This window comes from Frieseomelitta varia, unplaced genomic scaffold, assembly GCF_011392965.1.
Source record: "Frieseomelitta varia isolate USP_RPSP 00005682 unplaced genomic scaffold, Fvar_1.2 scaffold_885, whole genome shotgun sequence".
NCBI classification, from domain to species: Eukaryota; Metazoa; Arthropoda; class Insecta; order Hymenoptera; family Apidae; genus Frieseomelitta; species Frieseomelitta varia.
In genome coordinates this window covers 411,734-434,838 of record NW_025110684.1, presented here as the reverse complement: position 1 = coordinate 434,838, position 23,105 = coordinate 411,734, and the positions used below count along the sequence as shown (strand labels likewise).

General features: G+C 35.1%; 3 protein-coding genes across 4 annotated transcripts in view; all 3 read right to left on the bottom strand.

Annotated features, from left to right (window-relative positions):
• Positions 1–230: 230 nt before the first annotated feature.
• On the bottom strand, positions 231–5,477 carry LOC122537036 (leucine--tRNA ligase, cytoplasmic). The gene is made up of 16 exons (XM_043669924.1): positions 5,282–5,477; positions 4,768–4,980; positions 4,491–4,697; positions 4,265–4,426; positions 3,946–4,190; positions 3,622–3,847; positions 3,315–3,533; positions 2,776–3,229; positions 2,556–2,694; positions 2,215–2,485; positions 1,893–2,140; positions 1,569–1,803; positions 1,203–1,457; positions 919–1,134; positions 619–847; positions 231–541 (listed from the first exon to the last, which is right to left on the bottom strand). The coding sequence occupies exons 1-16, from the start codon at positions 5,282–5,284 to the stop codon at positions 324–326; spliced, it is 3,540 nt and encodes a 1,179-aa protein (XP_043525859.1). The 5' UTR covers positions 5,285–5,477; the 3' UTR covers positions 231–323.
• Positions 5,478–5,738: 261 nt separating this feature from the next.
• LOC122537039 (arginine--tRNA ligase, cytoplasmic) lies at positions 5,739–8,688 on the bottom strand. Of its 2 annotated transcripts, none has more exons than XM_043669930.1 (8): positions 8,447–8,688; positions 8,176–8,360; positions 7,860–8,085; positions 7,356–7,780; positions 7,121–7,262; positions 6,724–6,983; positions 6,455–6,647; positions 5,739–6,373 (listed from the first exon to the last, which is right to left on the bottom strand). In XM_043669930.1, exons 2-8 carry the CDS (start codon positions 8,260–8,262, stop codon positions 5,799–5,801), a joined length of 1,908 nt encoding a protein of 635 aa, XP_043525865.1. In that variant the 5' UTR covers positions 8,263–8,360; positions 8,447–8,688; the 3' UTR covers positions 5,739–5,798. The 2 variants fall into 2 exon arrangements, with proteins under 2 accessions (XP_043525865.1, XP_043525864.1); XM_043669929.1 differs by having other exon boundaries at positions 8,176–8,331.
• A 989-nt stretch (positions 8,689–9,677) lies between these two features.
• LOC122537021 (transcriptional enhancer factor TEF-1) overlaps positions 9,678–23,105 on the bottom strand; it is a gene marked incomplete at its 5' end in the record, with an annotated part of 34,133 nt that continues 20,705 nt past the window's right edge. The window contains 6 exons of the mRNA XM_043669897.1: positions 9,678–13,402; positions 13,567–13,801; positions 14,040–14,269; positions 14,720–14,935; positions 17,027–17,182; positions 21,933–22,063. Coding sequence (XP_043525832.1) covers positions 13,289–13,402; positions 13,567–13,801; positions 14,040–14,269; positions 14,720–14,935; positions 17,027–17,182; positions 21,933–22,063 — 1,082 coding nt within the window. The remainder of the gene's footprint in view (positions 13,403–13,566; positions 13,802–14,039; positions 14,270–14,719; positions 14,936–17,026; positions 17,183–21,932; positions 22,064–23,105) is intronic.

The following is a 23,105-nucleotide window of genomic DNA, read 5'->3' as shown; positions in this document are numbered from 1 at the left end:
GTATTTAATGATCGCGTAATATTTTATAGTAAAATTTAACGATTTTTAAATATTCTTTGTGAGTATTTACTTTTTGAGTAAGACCAGATAATAAAGATAAAAATGCTAACATTTGAAAAAATGATGTAACTTATCAAAAAATTTTTATAATTTATATTTTATATAAAAAAAAATTACATTTTATAAAAGCTGAAATTTGTTATCTAAAGAATAAAACAAATACATATTTTAGTACTGTATGTACTTTTAGAATATTATTATCATTATGAAAAGTCATACATAAATATTTGTATAAGTTATACGCAATGCATAATATTTATATATCAATTCTCCAAAGATTGGAGAATATAAATCAATTCATTACCTATGTTATGGACACTTCCTCCTACATTTACATTGACATTTTTGTTTTCCATATCAACGTTAAATACAGAATTGGATGGAATTTGAGTTTTACCTTTTAATATGTCATCCACTGTAGGTTTACTCCTAGGTCCTAATAGAGGATCATCGTAGCGATATAGAGAAACTGACGATGAATCTAGAATTAAAATAAATACTCAATAAATGATGTAAATTAAGTCAAATGACTTCGGTTTGTAGTAGCTGATAGCATACTTTTTATTACTTTATTTTCTTTTAATATTCGTGATATGATATCCTCTACAGTATCTGCATCTGTTATTTTAATGTTTATTCTAAATAAACCACTGTACTTTTGTGGATTTATAACACATACTGATAGTCCTTGTTTAGTAGAAAAATTCATATAAGGTGCACCTGGACAACATTCTTCCTTCGTTTTTTCTGGAGCTTCATCCGTATATTTTATTACAATGTTTTCTAACTAAATGTGAATAAAAGATTATTAAATCTAATTTCAATAATACAGAATATCAAAAAGAATATAATGCTTACATCTAGCGTATTTTCAAGATATTTTTTATTATCTTGGAGAACCTTAAACTCGTCAAAATCTAATGTTAAATTCAGTGCACTTAATCCGAGAAATTGCATTTTCTCTTTCATAACTTGTACAAATGGCATTACTCGTTTCATATGTTTTTTTAATTCTTGTAGTTTTCCCAATTCTGATGCAATAATTTTATTTTCTGGTAGTTTATTATCATTTTTCTGAAAAATAATTTAGTATAAACGCACGAATTAATTATATTTCAAATATTCCATTGCGTATTACTTACAAGGTATAAATCTTTCATTGCAGTTAAAATAGTACTTTGCCAAGGAGGATATGTTTTAGCTATCCAAATTGTACCGTGAGTAGGTTTCTCTATAAATGATTCACCTTTTCCTTTGGGTCCTTTCTTCGGCGCCAAATAATTTTTTAAAAGAATCCTAAACGAATGTGCAGCGTCCATAAGATATTGTGATGATTTTATAAGAATTTCATCTATTTCTTCTACTTGAGGCCATTTAGCATTTAATATGTTGCCTTCCTATTTAAAAAAAAATTACAGTAATAATATAATTACTATGATAATTATTTATTACTTTTTTCATATTTAATGCACAAGTCATTGCGTAAAAATTGCATGTTAAGTACTTACTTTGCCAATTAGTGTCCACACATGCTCTGCTACATGCGGACAAATTGGGGATAGGAGAATAATTTGAAGTTCTATGAATCTCACAATTAATATCCAATTAATACCATCTAGAGCGCTCAACTGTAGATATTTGTCTCTTACTGCTTGCAGTTCAAAGAATCCTGTTCTCAGTGCTTCTTTGTATAGCATTTTCGAATAACTTTCTCCAGTTTCTTGTATTTTCAAGTTCATCTCACTGTTTTAATTATAAATTTAATGTCATAACAAAATAAAATAATTCAATACAATAATAAAACAAACTTTTATAAAAATCTCAAAAAGTACCTTTCGAAAACTTTGTCGTTAAATGTAGATGGTTTCCCTTGTCTAAAGGTATCTTTCAAGGCCAATACTTCTTTAACCCATTCAATAAAATTATATAGTCTAAGAATTCCAGCATCGGCCATGCTTTCTACGAAATTGGCATCTTCTACTGAATCACCAGAATCGGCTAGACAAAGTCGCATACCATCTGCAGAGAACTTTTCTACGGCTTCAGAAAGTGTTAAGAAGTTGCCCTCTGATTTAGACATCTAAGAAAATCATACTTATTATTTATAATTTCTTTCAGCAATTATAAGATGTACTAAAAAGTCATATTTCTTACCTTTGCTGAATTTAAAAGCAAATGACCATTTGCTCTGATACCTTTCGGCCATAATTCAGGCTGTTTAGGCCAAATTGCAGTGTGATTATAAATGAAGAATGTTAAATGATTTTGTATTAGATCTTTCCCAGACACTCGTAAATCTACTGGATACCAATAATTAAATTCACGTCGCATATGATTTAATGCCTCTTTATTTACATTAGTTTTCGGAAACTTTGCATCTTTGAAAAATATATAATCCCATACTTCAGATGTCATCTCATGAGTCCTGCGAAAAAATAATGTTTAATATTTTATTACTATTTAAATAATAATAATAATGTTATAATAAATTTTACTTTATGTTGTAAGTATTTGGTTTATCGCCTTTGAAAGTTCCTCCTTGTAACAAATGCGCTACAGTGTAGTAAGCCATATATATTGTTGAGTCTGAGAGTGATTCTATCAACCAACTTTCATCCCATGGTAATTTACTACCTAGAGTTTACATTTATAAAATTGTATATTACAGAAATTATTTAATGTCTTTTTTTTTCATTAGCAAGCATGTAATCTTACCAAGTCCATAAGTTCTTGAACATGCATACTCATGTAACCAATCAAGACAGGCCATAAAATTCTTCCTCACTTCATCATGAAAAGTATTCAAATTATTTAAAGCTTCTGTTGTTTCTTTTTTCCAAGTTTCTTCGCCATAATCTAGATACCATTGGTTGCATAAAGCTACTACACATTCATCATTTGATCTTGAGATTACAGTTTTTTCAGGTTCATAATATATAACTGCTTTTCCCTCATTTATCAATTGTTTCTGTATTAATTTTTTAACATCTTGAATTTTCTTTCCTTTATGTGGACCAACTAGCAATACACCATCATAAAATCCTTTTAGATATACCATTTCTTTGGCTTCAAGCAGTTTCGCTGTATCATTTTGAGATTGGATTTTTAACATATCGTACAGAAATACCGCAGATAAATTGCCGAAATCAGGTATTTCAAGAATAGGTATCTACCGTACATGTACAATTTTGTTAATTACATTTTAGTATATAATTTGATATCTTTGTCAGTACCAAACAGAACATCAAACTTACAGGATTATACGGCATCACCATTTCATCAGTTATACCATATTTTTCTCTGAGAGCTTGCTTCTTTTTTAGATCTGTTAAAGCTGCATAATCATCAGGGGAGTCGCTAGGTACAGAGGTAACAATTCCAGTGCCTTTGTTTTCTTTAATGGTTAACATTGGCAATGTATAAATCACTTTGTTAAATGTAAGAGGCGCTTCCAGTGATAATCCTAATATATCCTAGCAATTTTGCATTATTTATATTTATAAATAATAGAAATAAGAAATAAGAAAAGTGCTTTTTTATAAGTAATAAGAGGAACATTACTTTTCCAGTAAGTTTTAATGCAATTGGTATCTTTCCCTCCTCTTTAAAGAAATCCTGGTAAGCCATATTTCTAGCTGCTCTTTCTGTTGAAATATAAACATCTCCATTTGACAGTGTATAAGCAATGTAATTTATATCAGGATGAACCCAACAATTTGTTTGACCATACATTGTTTCTGGTCTTAAAGTAGCAGCTACTAAATAAACTGGCTTATCAAAAAAAGATCTATAAGAATACATTAAACGTTTAATATTTAGTGTAAATATTGTGCATATTTTATAATTACTTATACTTGCATATCTTATAATTACTCTTATACTTACTTTAAATTTGGAGGATAAGGTTTTCGTAATTTCATTTTAATTAATGTATACTCTTGTGGTCCTACACCTTCTCCAGTTGATCTATCATGATCCATACAAGGTTGCCCATCTTTTGGTGAATAGATTGAATATCTTTTTCCATATTTTATTTTGTTTCTAGCCTTTAAATGTTGAAACTGCCAACGTACAAATGAATCGAAAAATGGATTTGCATCAGTTGTAATAAATGTTCTACGCCAATCCACCTAGAATAGATTTTACAGTACTGTTTTTTTTTCCTTATTACATGTTTATTATTAAATTATATATTTTGACTCACATGTAAACCAATTGATTTTAAATCTTTCACAGCAAGAGGTGGAAAATAGTCCAACCAATATGTAGCATCAGCAAATTGTTTGATGTCCTCATCTTTCAAACCAAGTGTTTGCATAATTTGCCACTGATATTTTGCAGTGGCAGTTTTTGCAATTGCTTTACTCTAAAAGTGATAATTTAAGATGTGACATTTAAGAATATTTATGAATTAATAATTGATTCTTTACTTTTGTTCCTTTGCTTTTATCTTTTATTACTATATCTTCTACAACTTCCTCAATCTTTTTTTCATTAGGGAACTGTGGTGGATAACCATATAATTCCATTTCTCTTTTTAGTTTATCGGCACATGCCTTAATAGGCATACCAGTACAATGAAAGCCAAATGGAAAAAGAACTTTCTTCCCTAAGAGACGATTGTACCGTATTGCAAACTATAAAATTACAAATTAAATTAAAACTTCAATTTATGTTTGCACAAATTATCTTTTAAGAAATACTTACCTCACATTTTGATAGTGAAAATGTATGACCAAGATGAAGTCTTCCATTCATGTAAGGAAAAGGAAATGTTGCAAGAAACTTTTCATCAGAATTCTTTTTTGGTTGCAAAGGTGCATCTATTTCAAATACTTTCTCAGAAGCCCACTTTTCTTGCACATCTTTCTCAATTTTCTGAAGATATTCAACTTTAAATGTTCCCTTTCTGTCTGTTGCCTGTTAGTAACAAATAGTTATACACAAAAAAAATTATTACAAATCATTAAAATCATCAGAATGAAATTACAATCATTAAATTTAAGTAATATTTAAAATAAAACAATTAATTGAATAGAATTTATGTTTTTAAGATGCGCAATGGGTTAAATGTTTTAATTTTATTAATTACAGCTGGCAGATAGAGACTTGCCGCTATAGAGGTTATTTATTTTAACCTGTCAATTATTATTAAGATTTTTATAAGATATATCAATAATAAATAAATATAATTTCTACAAAAGGTAGCATTGGTACGTACCATTTCGTTCAGATCAATAAAATCCAAGAAAGTTAAATTTAAATAAATGCCAATAATCACGTGTTGGCCGACACTGAACAGGTTCAATAAATGATGCAACTCACACAAGTGTATGCATCAGTGATAAACGTTTCATTACTCGATGTGTAATACATTATGTGCTAAACATTACAATTAAAATGACGACGGGAGATACTTATTTATCAATATGATAAAATATGTTTTATATTATATATTAAATATACTACTTGTAAGAATTTTATTGAAACTCTAATGGCGCAAAAGCGCCATTATTTTAAATAACGAAATACAAAATTTAAACGCAAAAGTTTTGTATTTTACAGTTTTATAAAATGAAAATAAGAATTAAAAAAATAGTATATTTAATCGATTTTTACGAACAAGTTAGAAAAGTTTCGTGTACGTATAAAACATATTTTAATACAAATAATATCAATTTTTTATAAAGAGTACGAGTTTTATTGTTATTTTACATTATAAATTCATACAAATACGCTTACATATATGCAACTGATTTTAAGCCTAGTATTGAGAAACATTGTTCCATTATAATCGCGGTAGCTTCGGTTAATAAGATGCGACTCATATTCACGTTTACTATCTCTCCAAGATCATTCTTTTCCAGGCAATAACAGTTATTATAAAATTCCGTGAAAACGCATGAAATCTCGTAACAATACTCACATAGGTGATGTAAATATAAGTCGGTCGTAATTTTAATTAATACATCGGGAAATTTAATTAATACTTTAGCTAATTTCCATTCTTTCTCGTGTTCCAATGAAATTGGAATATTCTCTGCCATTTCACGTAACTTTTCTTGCGAGATATTAGCAGTCCTTGCAATAGAGCGTATTCTTGTTAAAGCATATAACAAGTATACGGCAGTATTACCTTTATCTTCCAACATTTTGTCAAAAGAAAAGATGTATTCGTGGTTTCTATTATGCGATAAATCAGCATACTTTATACATCCATAAGCAATAGATTCTTGAGCGATTTTTAACTCTTCTTCGGTAAGTACTTTGTCACGTTCCCTTTCTTTGAGTTTCTCAAGTGTTCTCTTCAAACCTTAAACGATAAATAGAAATTCAAAGAAGATTAGCTGCTTAGGAAGCAGCTACAACGTGATAGTAGCACGTAGAAAATTACCTTCGTCAAGTAAGTCACTCAATTTTACTGTTTCACCAGATCTGGTTTTAAATTTCTTTTTATCATTACCAAGAACTACGCCAAATCCAACGTGATCTATTCTATGACAACTTTTTAAAATTCCAGCTCGTTCAGCGCAATGTTTTAATACTTGAAAATGCATAGATTGACCAGCATCTGTTACATATATTACCTACATGTAAACAAAATACATAAAAAAAATAACAGGATATTTTATTGAATAGTAATGAAATATGTGCAAAAAGTACCCAATCTGCTTTTTCTTCTTCTACACGCTGTTTAATGGCTGCCATATCTGATGTGTCATAAGTAAAACCACCGTCAGATTTTACAATGGTTAGAGGTATTTCATTATCGCGTTTACTAAACATGACTTTCCGTCCTTCGTCTTCTTCTAATAATCCTTTTGCTTCCAAGTCTTTCGCTATAGCTTCCATATGCTTTTGATAAAAAGATTCTCCTCTTTCTATCAACTTAATATCTAGTCGAGTATATATCTTTTCGAATTCTACATTTAAAATGAAAGTATTTTACATTAAATACATAATATATGTATATTAAAACGTGAAGCAATATATTGCAATACAATGATTTTATACAAATAATTTTTTAAATTTCATAATTTTACGACATCGATTGTTTTACCTTTTCTAGAAACATCACAAATTAATTGCCATGCTTTTATCACGTCTGGATTGGATGCTTGTAACTTAACAACGCAGTTATAAGCGCGTTTTTTAAATTCTTCATCTGTATCGAATCTTGCCTTTGATTCTTTATAGAAACTCTACAATGTTTACAATTTGTTAGAATAATTTTTTGTAATTAGAATATATGTAAAGATAATTATAGAGCAAAAATGTGAAAACTACAGAATTACTTGGAGATCTGCAATAGGTGGAGATACAGACAAATAATCAGGAAACCTATCTTGAAGATGAGATATTAACATTCCAAATTGGGTACCCCAATCACCAACGTGATTTATCCTTAACACATCATGTCCTAGAAACTCTAACAACCTTGCAATACTGTCTCCAATTATAGTAGATCTTAGATGTCCAACATGCATTTCTTTAGCAATATTAGGACTAGAAAAATCTACAATCACTTTTTGCTTTTTTGTGTATGGTGGTAATATCTTCCCATTTTTCACTAAAGTGCTTAAGGTCTTTTGTGCAAATTCCTTTTTCAAATATATATTTATAAAACCTGCTCCAGCAACTTCCAACTTGGAGATTAAGTTTGAATCTTCTACTTTGGACACGATGCTCTCTGCAACGCCTCTTGGCTTTGTTGTAATTCCTGAATAAATATAAAAACATATATACACCTGCAACTAAAATTTCATGTTGATAATGTATCAATACCATTATAATCTTACCATCATTTTTGAGTTGTTTAGAAAGTGCCATAGCACTATTACACTGATAATCTCCAAATCTTTCGTTACTATTAGATATTATAATTACTGGAGGATCACAAACGTCAGGATACGCGACTGAGATTGCCTTCTTAAATAAATTAAATAGTGTATCGTATAAACTGATAGCATTGTTATCCGACATTTTCAATTTGTTTTCAGACTTTGCTCTCTCAACTTCAACGGTCTTTTCAGAACAAATAGAAATGTATTATTATTTTATTGACAGTGGAATGAAAGTTGTAAAATTATTAAAGGTATTTTAAACGAAACAAACCCTTTTTAAAATAGCCACTCTGTGTTTCAGTTTGATATTTTCCTGTTCTAACTTTACATATTCATCCATAGATACAGAATTTACCATAGAATTGTTAGTCTTAACATTTTGTTGCAAACGTTCAATCTCCTTTTTTAAAAAAGCTATCTCTTCTTCCTGTAATGACCATATGCAAACATTATAACCTACAAAGGTTAGCTAACGATCTCAAAGATTTCGTGAATTTACTAAATCTTTTAAATATTAAATATAAATTGATAGTACAACTTACCGCTTCGTCTGCTCTTTTGTAGAAATTTTCTAAATTTACAGTGGTCATTCTATGGAAAACTTACTTTCGGCAACTCTATAAAAATAATGCACGTGGATTTTTCAAAAAATTTACTTCTGTGCTATTTGCTTGAAAATCTGAAATTACGTCACATTGTTTACAAGTCTAAATAATATGTAATATTAAATCAAACTTGAGAAAAAATTGTTTAACTATCGCATTCATATTCAATATGTACGTTCGTAATTCCATATATATATAGTATATAATATATATATATATATATATACTATATCGATATTCACATCATGCATATTTAAATTAGCGCGCTTTTATTTAAATATTTGAATATTTCTACTCTTTCTATTTGTATAATTTTATTGCAAATAAATAAAATATACAATTAAATAAAAGTCAATAAAAAATCAAAAATTTATTTAATCGATAGGAAATATAATAATTTGTTTTTGGAAAAAATTATAATTATTTAAAACTTGAATTAAAATGAAATTAAAGTTAAAATGAAATTACTAAAACTATGTATTACGAATTGTAAAGTATGGGATTAACTTAAAACAAAACTGATTTTGTTGAGTAAATCAGTTGAAAGAGTAGTTAAAAGGGTACAATTTACATATTCCTTTTATATCAATTATTTATTTTCCATACAAATTATAAACATGTTTTTCAAATACTGTACATATACTGAATTCTATTATATTTTTAAACTTCTAATTTAATGATATATCATTTCGTTCTTTATTTACTTGTTAAATCAACTACTTTGATCCTCGTTTCGTTTTATTCATGATAATATACAGGTAGATCCCATTCTCTCTGATCAGTATTTCACTTAATCATTTTTTATACTCAAGCTCAATTCTTTGATATGGCAGTTCCAGGATATGAAGAAATATAATTTGCAAACATAGATCAATGCGTTTCCCATTTTTGTAGAAAGGAACAGTAAGAATTACAGTCGAGTATATTTCATAGAGATAGTAATTTCAAAAAGTTTAATTTAGAAAATTCAATATCGTTTGAATGAATAATTATTCAATTAAAATATATTAACATTCCAACCATTTTATTATTATAATTTTAATTATTAAACAAATACTTCTTATACACGAGTCTCTATGAAAATACGGATGAAAATATTGTAGCGTTTTTTAATTTCGAAAGAGTTTACGAATTACAATAAATGAATTTTTTGTTCTCGTCAGAGTACTTTATAATAGATAAAACATAGTCACTGGAACTTTTTCTTTTGATGATTTTTTTTTTTTTATGTAAATATGTACAAAGATATTTAACAAATTTCGTCGGTTTTTCATCAATCGTATCATGTGTTGTGTACAGTGCGATTCCTTTCATTTTTTCCGTCTAATCTACTTCTGCGTTTTTTATTTTTATGGATTTGAATTTTTTCCCCTTTTTTCTGATATCATCGATATAGAGTGAGAGAGTGCTATTTTCTATCTTCACAGAAGACATAGATAAATATATATTTTCATAATCTTTCCTTATAAATGTAATTCGCTTACTTTAAAATCATTATTCGTTAATGTTAATAATATTAGTGTCGGTGCTTCTTTTCTGCGACTTCGAACTCCTCCCGTTTTCCTCATATTTTTTTTTTTTTTTGTTAAAATAAAAATTCGCATAACCAAAACAATATTTGAGTATCTTCTAAATATATTGCATAATTCCTTGCTTTTTTTTTTTTAATAATAACGATTTATCTTGGGTTGAGTTAGAACCATCAAATGTTTCTCTATTTAATCAACATGAAACAAATTCATTTTATATTCGTTTATCAGGATTGATTTATTTTCTAAAAATATTCTTTCGTATCAATAATTATTACTGACAAAAATTGAATCAAATTTGAAATCATTCGTGATTCCCGAAATCATCATAATGGTTCCAATTCCACCATAATGTACACACAATTTAGCGCAAAATTACAATTTATAGACATAATATATAAAAACGAATCTTACAATGAATTATTACAAAAAGAAGGTAACAATAAGTAAAAACTGTGAAAATCGTGAAAGCTGCCAGTTATTGAACGAAAGCCATATATATTATTATTTAAATATATAAGTTCTTTCGTTATTCAGTCAATCACTTAGCGAATTTAATTCTCACCCCGAATAAAAAGCGACATATTTCTGACTAAAAGAGAGATCAAAATACATTGCCACTTGTTGCGTAAAAATTAATTAAGGTAAAGAATACAGTAAGTATTAATTATCTCCTTAAAAGTATACATGATTCTTTCCTGTATTATCTTAATATTCACTGCTCCATAGGCAAGTCCTGTTTCAGAACAAGAAATTGATCAGATTAAAGAATATGAAAAAAGTTTCCTGTGCATTTACACTGTGTATAGTCTCTGTGAGAGATGTGACTAAATAAAACTAATCATAGGGTTTTTAATATATGGTCCTCTACTCTTTTATATGATCATCGCTGAAAAGCAGAATATCTGAATATTTAATGTGAAACTTCCCTGGTCCATACATTGAAACGATATTAAGTACGAAACACAAACAATGTCTTGCATGAACTGTGCTGAAGGTATGCTCAAATTTAAAGAGCTCCGATGAAGTCACGCTATTACGTAGTTCTTCTTCATCAAAAGACTGGAGAATCATGCACAAGGATCGAATTTCACTTTTATGCTCTTGAACTAATTTCAATGTTCTCCGGTCGAAAAGTATTAAGATCACGTATCGCCAAGTTGTAGAGAAGAATATCTCTATTCGATGAACGTTGTTCGTATCTAGCGTGCGCAATTGATAGAATCTGATGTATTAGTTTCAGTAAGTGTGTGGTAGAAAGATAAAACGATATGCTAAGTAAGAAAACTCATTTGTGTAAGAATTATAGAAAGAAAAAAAAAAGAATAAAAAGAAGAAGAAAAAGAAGAAGAAGAAGAAGAAGAAGAAGAAGAAGAAGAAGAAGAAGAAGAAGGAAAAGAAGAAGAACAAGAACAAGAAGTCGATATAAAGAAGACGATATAAAGTACTTAGAGTATGAAATAAAGTAATTACAAGAAATACAAACACATCCCTCTAATCTAAGTGTCGCTGCCTAAGAGTGGGTGGGTTTGCACGACTGTAAGTGCGTTTACTAAAAAAGACTGCCTCTTTTAAAAAGTATATAGAAATTATTCTTTTCTTTTATCTGATCATTGAGGATTAAAAAGCTCTGCAGCGAAAAATTCTTACCGTTAGTCGTAATACAGCTAACAGAAGAAGAAAAAGAAAAGACAGTTTTACTAACAAAAAGCTTAAAGAAAGGCCTGTTGTAGTGATTACTCTCCGACCTTACACGATAATTTGGATAATTATAAAAAGAGAAAAAGAATTACAACGATAATTGTAACCAAGGAAACTTAAGAAATCATAATGGCATTACCTCTCTATTCAACTTCCATTTCGTTTAAAACTTAGAAATCACTTAGATAACTTTATACACGATCATTTATAACAATGTAAATCGTAATCATTGCATTAATATTTAACATATATATTCTTATATGTAATATATGTATATCTGTGTGTGGATGTTTTGTCTGATCTATTTCCTAGTTTAATAATAAAACTATAATACTAAATTATGTTGGTACCACGCCTTTCCGAGATCAGAGTCTGTTTCTCATCTTACTCACTTTTTTTAAATATTTTTCTTTCATTTTTCTCTCTTTTTCGTTTCGGTATACATACGCTGTATATCCCCGACACGCATCTTTTTTTTTCCATACCAAATTTATTGTCGTTAATTTCAACTTAACTTTTATTATATCTCTTTTATTAAAACCGCGACAAATTCGATTGTTTGCAAGCGAATGACGGAATATTCATAAAATATATATATATATTTATATATGATTATATCTGCTTTAATATAAAATTTACAATTTCGTCATCTGGAACGCGCTTCCTGCAGGGACTATGAGCAGGAAATCCTTTCCACGATACGTTAAAACACGCGTACCAATTCTTTTTTTGTTTTTTGTTTTTCTTTTTTTTTTTTTTCATTTTTAATACAATTTCCCTCAGTTTTTTTTGAATCAAACTCAAGCTCGGGCTGGCCAGTACTACTAACGTGTAAACGTGTGTAATGTACTTATGTATCGTGTATTTCAAGTTCTCTTTAAGGAGTTTTATGGAAAATGTTCGGAAATACTGAAAGAAACAACCATTCGAATTAAAAATTACATGATTCGATTAAAAGATTATAAATTTGCAAGTAAAAATACATTTATACAACAATCGCCCGATCGACTTTCTATTTGTAAAAATAAACATCGAACAAACGCATGATTCTATGTTATATTCTTTTGCCTCTCATCTAATAACAGAACATTTTCGATAGAAACTCTGTTACACACATAGACGCGAAATATATGTATAGTACGTACTTATGTATTCGTGTGTAGTAAAAGCGTGTTTACAGTCATGTATTCACGCTTAACCCCCTGAAGCATACATTTTTTAAAAAAAGATATATAATTTATAAGAATCATGTTATTAAAAAATAGAAGAATTAAATTCTAGATATTATTTACAATTTTCGTACAAGTAAATTAATAACAATTGAAACGAATTTAATATCCGTTCATCAATACGTGAATAAACGGATGAGAAAGTGAGTAGAGAACGAGATAAAAGAAACAGTTGTATAAAATAACTTCAACGACGCTTCAAAGGGTTAACATTTTTCTGTGTAGTCGTGTATATGCGCGTATGGATGATTTTTTTTTTTTTATGTGATGGTAGGCACTGATGGGGGTGGATGGCTGCATGACGAGCAGGTTCAAACAGGCTAATCCTTGATCAATCTGTATATGTGATGTTGTGCACCGTGCTCGGACGTCGACACTTCAAACACGTACGCTGTGCACAATAACGTTTCCTGCGTATCCCTGTTCGTTACAACCTGTCGTTCGAGATGAAAAAATAATAAGTAGTCGTTTTACCTAGGTATTTTGATATTTGCTGCATCCTAGCACTTGATGCATAGAGATACGCGTTAAAAAAAAAGAAAGAAAAATTGGAATTACTGGCTTTTTAAAATTTTCGATACGAAATTGTACGTCGTACCTGGAGAATGGTGAAATTCTCGAGAACGCTGTTCATCATGTACTTTTCCGGCAGGTGCTTCAATTTATGTATAAAGTTGATCATATATTCGCACATAGGTGAACGGCTAATACGGTAGACGAACCTGCCATTCTCGAACCTAGCGTATTCCGTCTCCACTTTTTCCACCACCTGTTTTCCGAAAGAGCAAACTTTGGTCGAACACGTTATCGTCATGTTCTCGTTGCTCTCGTACCTGTGAAAAAAAAAAGAAAAAAAAAAAGAAAATAGTCTCGTCAGTGCGAAAGATCATACCGATAATGACTTTTGATAGAATGACAGTAATTGAAGAATCTTTTTCCTCTTTTCTTTGTCCACGGGTCAACTCAAAAGAGAGGAAACTGAAAGGATCTTCGATTGGTAAATTATCGGTGCAAACTATCGGGTCTTGATCTGTTTTAAAACAGATTCGTTAATCGAGTTTCACTACATACTGGCTTGTTACACCGTAGAAGGCTCCAGCCTCATCCTGAATGTTCGTATTGAGATCAGCCCAGAATTTAACGAGGAAGAAGGCCGCCTGTGGTCCCTTGTCGTAAAGTTCCTTCAGGCCGCCCTTTTTCTCTGGGAATTTGTCGTATATTTGCCTGACATCAACAGCCTCTAGCAACGGATCCGCGTAAGTCGCCGATCCTCCTATGTGGACGAACAGGTGCTTGTGGTACTGCAAAGAAAGAAAACGAAAAAAACCAATTCGAACGTTTGTCCGGATGTTTGCGACTTCCGGTCGATATCACCTATCCCTGATTGTCCCAACCATTAATTAAACAGGGATAATTTAGTTCTTCTCCTCCTTTTAAATATGAGCCGGCTATTTACTTCGTACTTCGATGGAAGAAGGCTCTCGTTAACCAAGCACTATATGTAGCTCTAGCTTTGGTTAAACGGTATAAGCTTTCTCTTTATATGTACCGGCAGTGTGTTTGAACGGAAATGTTGCGAACAGATCAATCAGAAATTAGATTAGGAATAAATACAATTTCTATATTTCAATATTCTTTCAGATTTTGTATTTTTACATACAATTGTTTCCACGCGAAGGCAAATTATCATCATTCATTTGACAGTTAAACTTGAATATGTTATTTCGCGCTTCTGCCACAGCACTACTTACAATATCCTGGTCTCTCTGTTGTTCCATGTAGGCCGAGAACTCGACAAGCCTAAGCTTGTGGGTTGCGATGGCACGTCCTTCCCATGGCGGGGGTGGTTGAGCCTGGACCATGTCACCGCTTGAAACCGCTGTCGCTGGTTTTCCAGTATACGCTGGTTGCGAAAACGGTTTGACATCCTGTGACGTTCCTGGCTGCAGACCCGGCTGCCAGAATTGCTGAAAAGTCGGCGTCTGTCTTATTTTTTTCTTTCGTAACGTTGCCAAGCGATTCGCCATTTAAGCGTTAACAGTTAGGCCACAGCATTTGCATATATATATATATATATATATATATATTAGCTTTACCTTTTTAGCTTTATTTTCACAAGTCAAGTGAAAATTACTACGAAAATTATATACTATTGTTTACGGCGAGTTTCTTCTGCTCGTCTTTTTCATTTTTCAACGGAATGTTGGCAGTTTGTGAAAACTGAAGACGAGTACCAGGAACGCCTCTCGTAACTATAAAATCGCTACAAGTAATATGCAAATACTTTTCGTAGCAGCTGTAGCAGGAAGAGACTTCATTTCTTTTCTCCGTGAGCCATCGAGCCCTCGGGTGAGGAACGATCGTGACAGGGACAGAGAGCACAGAGAAATTAACCAAAAAAGGCTTGACGTAATGTTACGTACACAAAATATTAAAAATTTAAAAAAAAAACACACACAAAAAAATATATATATATATGTATAAGAAAAACATAGGAACACAAGAGCAAAGGAAAAGTAAAAATAGTAGTCGTATTACGTGAAGAGAGAAAGACAGTTTTGGTAAGCCACAACGACGCCTCACAACGTGTAATTAATGTCCAAAAATTCCGTACACAATATGCAAACCCCGTATATGTATGTGTATATATGCCCAGGTGATATACATATGTAAAAAAGATAGAGCGACGTACAAATTGAACAATACACAACAAGGGCCCCCAGGGGCGTAGCAGCAGAGAGCAAGGGGGTTTCGTTTTTTTATGAGGATGGTTAGTTTTTCTCGTGTAAGCTTCCGTGATTGAGAGAGAGAAAAAGAGAGAGAGAGAGAGAGAGAGAGAGAGAGAGAGAGAAAGAGAGAGAGAAAGGTAAAGAAAAAGAGTAAAATGAAAAATAAGAAGAGTAGTCAAAGATGGAGATCCTGATCGCAAACTCGCGTGAATGTTACTCTCTTACATCGACTATCTTTTAAGCTGCAACGTGCGAATGAGAAGAAGATGGGAAAGAAGAAAAGCTGACTGGATGAGAAATCGTGATTGCATGCTTGTGCATGAGTGAAAATTGAGAAATGAATTGCGTGAACGAAGCAAAGATAGTAAGAATTATTTTAGAATGAGAACAGATTCGCGACGTGATTGATCTCTAGAAAATAGAATATCTGAGAAGAGAAAATGGAGAGCTTTCCTTTGCCTCGTGTGCGTGTTATTCACGAGATACATAGTTGCGCCAAAGCGTCACAGGTGAGTTTTAAACAAAATCACACGAGTGTGATTGGCCTCTTGCAAGCGGATTAGAAACGGTTATGGGGGTGAAGCGGTTAGAATGAAAAGAAAACAGATATACGAACGTCAAAGGAAGAAGAAGCCAAACCGGCAGTGTGTGTACGATAGCAGTCAGAGTTGCACATTCTCAAGACGACGAGACATCGATCGTTCGTCCAACGAAAAATGAAAGGTGATTACGAAGGGACAAGAGATGATGGAGTGATCAAGAACGCACGTTTTATTCTTTAATCGAACTTTCGTTCCACCTCTTTTCTACAATCTAGAATCTCCACCTTGAAAATTACAATGCGATCCAACGATCGCAAGCGTGATCGAATTGCATCGACGGATGTTTATGCGTTTGGAAATTTCAAAATGCAACAAGGACACGCGACGCGTGAAAAGACACGTTTCGCATTTCGGACGTTTGTGACATTTACGGAAGATTGCACGTAACACGTACAAAGATACGATTCTTGTTGTAGCAACGAAAAACATCAATTTGCATAAATATCCGTAGTTCAGCGACGACATAAAACGATAAAGAAACTCCAGTGACTTTTGGTCGAATCTTTCTCTCTTTACGTATCGTGTCGAGCAAGCGTGTCTCGTCGTCTCACCCCAAAGCTCGTGGCTCCTTTCTTTTTTCCCGAATTTTTCTCTCTTTGGCGTGTGCTTTTTTTCCCCCCCTTTCCCCCCTAGCTTCGTGACAAATAGAAAAAAAAATAGGCTGTTTAAAACAGAGAGAGAGAAAAAAAAAATTCGTTCCAAGGAGTTCTCCGTGATCGGGACTTACCGCTCCGGGATAGGAGACAGGGGTGGAAGCATGAAGGGCAAGGGGCCCCACGAGGGCGGGGGGCATCTTGTTGTGTATCGCACTCCCAGCTGATACTATCTGGGCGCTCGACATGCTCGACATAGTCTGCAGCGCCTTCTCCTTGGCGGCATGATCCTAACAAATCGTCAAACCGATTACAACGCGTTCTCCACTGTCCGCAAAACCTCGTTTGTATCATTGGTTCACACGACTTGGTTTTTGTTTGAACTTAGAAATAGTTTAGACCTGGAGTATTAGACCCAGATGCATCGTTGCTCTTCGCACGAATATATTGCAAGTCTTTCTCAATTTGCACCTACGAATCGAATCTCGCGTTCGCCACTCGCTAACAACAACGAACAACACCCGACTGCAGTATGCGTAATTATTAACGCGCGATGGAATACTCTGTATTCAAAAATTCAAAATTCAACGCGAAAGATCGAAGAAGGAAATTCATCAATTCGTTCGTTGGCCGCTGGTGTACATATACACCCCCGCGGATCAACCGACCGGTGTAAAATTAAATCGGCGAACGATTTCTCCTGGTTGCCTGCATAATTTCGTTGCCGCCGCTGAATTTCCAACCCCTTCAACCCTCGGTTCACCCACGGACGGTTCTGTCGCTGTTTCAAGCCCGACCCGAGCCGCGGTTGATGTCATCGATCGCTATCGAGTGAAACGGCAATGCAGTTGATTGCAGAAACAAGGCTGGTTTTGGGTCGCGAAATTCGCGGGAATTTTGCGCTTTTATCGGAAAGCCGTCGTTTTAATCAGCGCCACCCCCAAAGCGCTGTCGAAAATTGCTGACGAAGCGAACGCGAGAGCTTCGATTCTCGTGATATCCGGGAAATTGGCGTGTACCAACCCTTCCACGGATCCTCCACCCTCCCTTCCCCGCCTTCCCCCGCTCGTTCACCACCCCACCCCTCCCACCTGCTCCCCCGGCGCGCGCGGTACAGGCCTTTTCAATTTCGTTCATAAATCCGTAATGGAAGAGCCATTACAAGCTCTGCCTATTCGAAATGAAGCGTGCTGCGTAACAATGCGCATCGATAAAGCCTTTCTCTTTGCTCAACCTGCGCGCTGTCAAAAATTGTCAACTTTTGCCCCATTTTGTGTTCTCTCTCTCTCTCTCGGGTGTTTTTCTTTTTACATACAACGAGGGACAGCAGCAATTTCTGCGGAATCAGCTTTCGGATCGGCTTGAATCCAATTTTCACTCCTTTTTATCGCTTGGTTTAGTTATTCGGTCGACGATCGCGATTTGATAGATTGATTTCGACGAGTAACGGAGAACGTGCCCGCCACTCGAAAGAAGAACAAAAATGCCCGATCGAACGTCCGTTTTCTCCTGTCTATGCGATCGAACTCGGAATTTTTAAACAGGGAATGCCGAATTTACGAAAATTAACCTGATTCGTGATTATCGCTCGAAACTGTAAAAATTACTGGTGCTACTCTCCACGGTGCAATTAGGCGAATCTGCTTTGCCTAGCAAAGCGATTCTTTATTTATTATTGCACGTCGCTGTAAGCCTGAAAGCCACTCTTTTTTATTTGTTCAATAAACGCGTATTATATTCTCCGACGGGATCGCGTGTCATACTCGCAAGTATACAAAAAAAAAAAAAAAAAAATCGCGCACTAAATCCAGCGTAAATAGAAAACTACGGGCGATGTTCCACGGGCAAAAATCGACGAGGTTGCTTCCATTTTCCCCACGTGGCGCGATTTATTCGGGAAGAATGCGAACGAGGGAATTTTCGAATTTAATAAAAAAAACGAGAAAGAGAGAGAGAGAGAGAGAGAGAGAGAGAGAAGAGGAAAGAAAAGAGGTGAAAAAAAAAACGAGCGCAGATAGAGAGATAAAGACAGACAGAAAGGAAAAAAATATTATTATCGCGAAATCGGGCGCGTATTGCACGCGAAAAATCCATTTCATTCCGTGGGACCCGTTGTTCACCGACGAATCTGCAGTAGAAAATCAATTCGGTTAATTGAGAGGGTGGCTGCTGCCCTCGTGTTATTTTTTTCTCTTCCACCTCGTTTTTTTCCCGTTTCATTTTCCATCTTCTCTTTTTTTCCCCTGGTTTTTTTTTCTTTTTTTTTTGTTCGCCTCCCCCCCCTTTTTTTTTCTTTTTTCAATTTTCGCTCGTTCTCTGTCTGTCACGGTACAATCGCTCTGTCCCTGTCTCCGCGAGCAGCCCTTCATCGCGCAAATACACGCGAGGAATGCAGGATTGGCCGGGTAACGGGCTGGACATGTTTATCGACATTCTGAAATGCCGTTCGCCCGTTTTTGGGTGTATCGTCAGTTATCGGGAGGGCAGGCAGAAAGAGAGAGAGATAGAAAGTACGAGAGTGTGTGTATGTATGTGTGTGCGAGAGAGAGAGAGAGAGAGAGAAAGAGAATTGCGCGTTTACACCGCAATAATCAATTACACTATAATGCTCGACGCAGAATTATTCCATGTGAATGTAGACAGACGAGCTTGACTCTCCAAAGAATGTCCACGTTCCAACAAAAAAAAGGGAGAAAAAAAAGGAAAAAAAAAAAAAAAGAAAATCCGGTCATTCGCGATTAATCACTCTTCCGTCGAGTGCGAGTGTGTATTTCGGGGCTTTCAAGTGTCACGCGATTTAAATCTCTAGACTTTTTAGCTTTTTAAACGGTTGTCAAATTATTGTCAAAGACTTTCACATACACGGTGCTGACTCTCTCGATTCTAAAGTTCGTTCTATCCGCGAAGGAGGTAGACGCTCGTTTTAGAGCCCGACTCGCTTGGCAATTGCCAGGCAGTGTTCGTTTAATCGTAGGAACTCACCAATTATTCTGGGATATGATGGCAGGAAGTTTGGAGAGCCGGCGTTCCACGGCAGGAAGTCGGCGGTTCGGAGAACTCTGATAAGGGGATGGCGGCGAATTTTCGGGGGAGAGTGAAAAAAAAAAAAAAAAAATACGGCGACGGCCTCGGTTCGCCGCGAATGGGCCTTTAATGGGTGGCCGGCCGGCCGTGTAGAAAATTAAATAAGGCGCGTTACCACAGGAAACGTAAACACGCAACGCGCGGCGTGCCTAAAAATTCTTTTCTCGCGGAATAAATCGGCCTCTGGGGGGTGGCTCTCTCTGCCTGCCTGCCTGTGTTTCACGCCCCGCGCGAAACGCGGAAACCAGAAAATTACGTCACACACCGGGCCTGTGTGCGTCCTGCCACCGGGTGCTTCTCTGAATAATGCTCGCGGTATGCGGCCACTGCAGTAGCAGATGCAGTCCGGCTCTGCAATTCCGACCGACGCTTCAAACGATGTTTCCCAACCTTCAAACGTGTCGCAGTCCTTTTTTCTCTTTTCCTTCTTTTTTTTTTTCAGATTTTTCGAGAGTTGGCAACTCGGGGCCCCCGGTTTGTTCATCAACGTGGTCGTACTCGTTACACGGAATGATCGCGTTTGCCTTCTGCAATTACGGTTACACGACGACCGGATGAGAGTAAAAACGTATTTTAAGCGAAAAAAAAAAAAAAAAAGAAAAAAGAATTATTAGACTATTTTTCGCGAACGAGATCTATCTTTCCTCCGCGATCGACGCTGAAACGGGACAAAATCGATTGTAAAATCAGGCAAATCCAGACAAACTCTTTTCAGCTGAAATTAACTGGAGCTTTTTTCCTCCCCCCCCCCTCCCCCACCCCTCGCGAGCTCGCGGTAGACACATCGAAACAGAAAATAAACTCGCGTTCCAGCGACGCGCGTCTCTATACGTTAGCGCTGATTAACTGCGTAAAACACGCTCGAATTGCTTAATTTACACGTTCGTTTTGTCTCCTTTTTATATTCGTGCGCTCACTATTGACTGTTCCCTGTACAAACAATGCCACGTCGCATCGTTCTCTCTCTCTCTCTCTGTGTCGTTCTCTGGTTTATATCGGCCCTCCTCATCGCCGAATGGAAGTGGCGAACGCAGCGTGCTGTGATTTATTAACAGCCGCGCAATTGTTCCCAAATCGCTTTAATAATTCAGCTGTTGATTAAACGGGCCCGGGGTTCATTTTTACGCGTGATTTATTCCGCTACAAACCTCCCTGCGCGTCTCTCTCGTGATCGAGAACGAATTTTCTATTGACAATTAATTCCGGCGCAACGCGAATCGTTCGTGGGTGCAAATCAAAAAGTAAAAAAAGGAAAAAAAAAGGGAGAAAAATGTGCGAGCGAGAAGAAAGGAAAAAGTGTGTGTGAAAAAGAGAGAGAGAGAGAGAGAGAGAGAGAGAGAGAGAGAGAGAAAAACATACACACACATACACACGCACGCGCGCGCGAATCAATTGACGTGAAATATTGAATATATCGAATTTTACGCGCGCAGTTGCGATGTTTTTTTTTTTTTTTCGAAAACTCGATACGGAAATCGCAGAAACGGAGCACGACAAGTTTATTTTTGCAGATTTTTCTCGGCTGCAGCCTCTCTCGAAATACATCTACAAATCGGCTGTTTAACGTTTGAAAATGTTTCAACAAATAATCTAGATCTCTCGGCCATCGGTTGATCTCGCGAAATTTTGTTGTTGAAATTTAAAAAAGTTTCGCGTGTGAGGAACACTTGTGAGAATCAGCGTGTACGAACCGTTAATAATAAAATCGTGTTTCAAACGTCCAGTGTACGGCGCGGCAAACAATAATTGCTTTTCAAATAATAAAGAATAAGAAATAAGGAAAACTTGGTGTCATTTCCTTTCGCAAGCGACGATCGCATCTTTCTTTCCTGTACGCAGCTACAAACTATATATGTATGTACAAATGAAAGAAAAAAATGAAAGGAGAACGAAACTGAAAACAGTTTTTCAGCTACGGAAAGGCAGACGGTAGCGGAGAGGTATTCGGACACTCACCACTTTGAGCTTCGCTTGGATCTCGCGAAGTTTTCGCCTAGCAAGCACTTGTATGTGCGAAGAGACCTGCTTTCGCGTTCTCGTCTTGCCTGTTCTCAGTTTGATGTAGCGTGCAATCAGCTCGTTTCGACCTGCAAAACACCAAGAAAACAAAAACAAAATACAATTGGTTAGACAATTGAAGACTCAATTCTGTTTCTGATTTCAAAGTCAAAGTTTCAAGAGACGAGTACTCAAAAAACGCGAATGTAACGCTCGTGATCGATCTTTGGTCTGTACAATAACAGCAGGGATTTTTCGATTATGTAGTTTCGATCGAAACTCTACAGAAGTTTAGCTCTGCGTTCAAAGGCCAGATGGAAATGCGAGTTTACGCAAAACACGATGACCAAACAGCCTGCACCGTTTCAACGTTTGACTGTTCATTTTCCTAACGCCTCGCGCACGTGTAAATGTAAAATGTACAAAACGCGAGTCAAAACAAATGAGATATTCAAGTAAGGTTAGTAAAACACCCCCCCGACCACCAGCCGGTCGTCATACTCTCTTGTAGGAATTCCATTCCACCCTCGAAATCCTATTGCAATCTTCTTTACTCTCGACGAGAAGCAGATCGATCGAGCGTAAATAAACTCCAGATTCCGGTGTGGATCGGCCTCGAACGCTTCTTCGAGAACCGGGGGAAAAATTATTTTACGGTGGCGGCGATCACTCGGAACGTGCGAATCTGATTTTGTGATTTTACCGCGAAAGGAGGAGGAGGAGGGATGATTTCCGTATTCAACAGGTAAGTTTCCTTGCAACTCTCCGTGTGGCAAAGAATTCTATTCTTTTCGTGCGGAAGTCGTTTTGGAAAATTACGAGTTTTCTGCCCCAAGCACTGTAATATTCTAAACCAATAGGAGCCTCGTCGAAGTCACGTGACAAAAGACATTTCAATGCGAGGCTGAAGTTATTTAATTGCAAATTCCTGTTTTTTTGTCAATTTCAGCACAGTTCAATAAACCGCGATAACATCACCGTAGCTGGGTATATATTTCGAGAGGATGCAAAAGGGCGCTTGTGTTCGATTCGATCGGCCGATTTCCATTATGAGAAACAGAGAGAGAGAGAGAGAGAGAGAGAGAGAGAGAGAGAGAGAGAGAGAGAGAGAGAGAGAGAGAGAGAGAGAGA

Bases quoted from the DNA above. Each gene is read 5' to 3' on its own strand.
- LOC122537036 (XM_043669924.1), bottom strand. The intron at 4,427-4,490 runs GTAAAGAATCAA...TATCACTTTTAG, and splicing joins ATAAAAGCAAAGGAACAAAA to AGTAAAGCAATTGCAAAAAC. The intron at 542-618 runs GTATGCTATCAG...TTTTAATTCTAG, and splicing joins AGAAAATAAAGTAATAAAAA to ATTCATCGTCAGTTTCTCTA.
- LOC122537039 (XM_043669929.1), bottom strand. From the start codon at position 8,494: ATGACCACTGTAAATTTAGAAAATTTCTACAAAAGAGCAGACGAAGCG. The intron at 6,984-7,120 runs GTAAAACAATCG...TTTTAAATGTAG, and splicing joins TTGTGATGTTTCTAGAAAAG to AATTCGAAAAGATATATACT. The intron at 6,374-6,454 runs GTAATTTTCTAC...TTATCGTTTAAG, and splicing joins GAGTGACTTACTTGACGAAG to GTTTGAAGAGAACACTTGAG.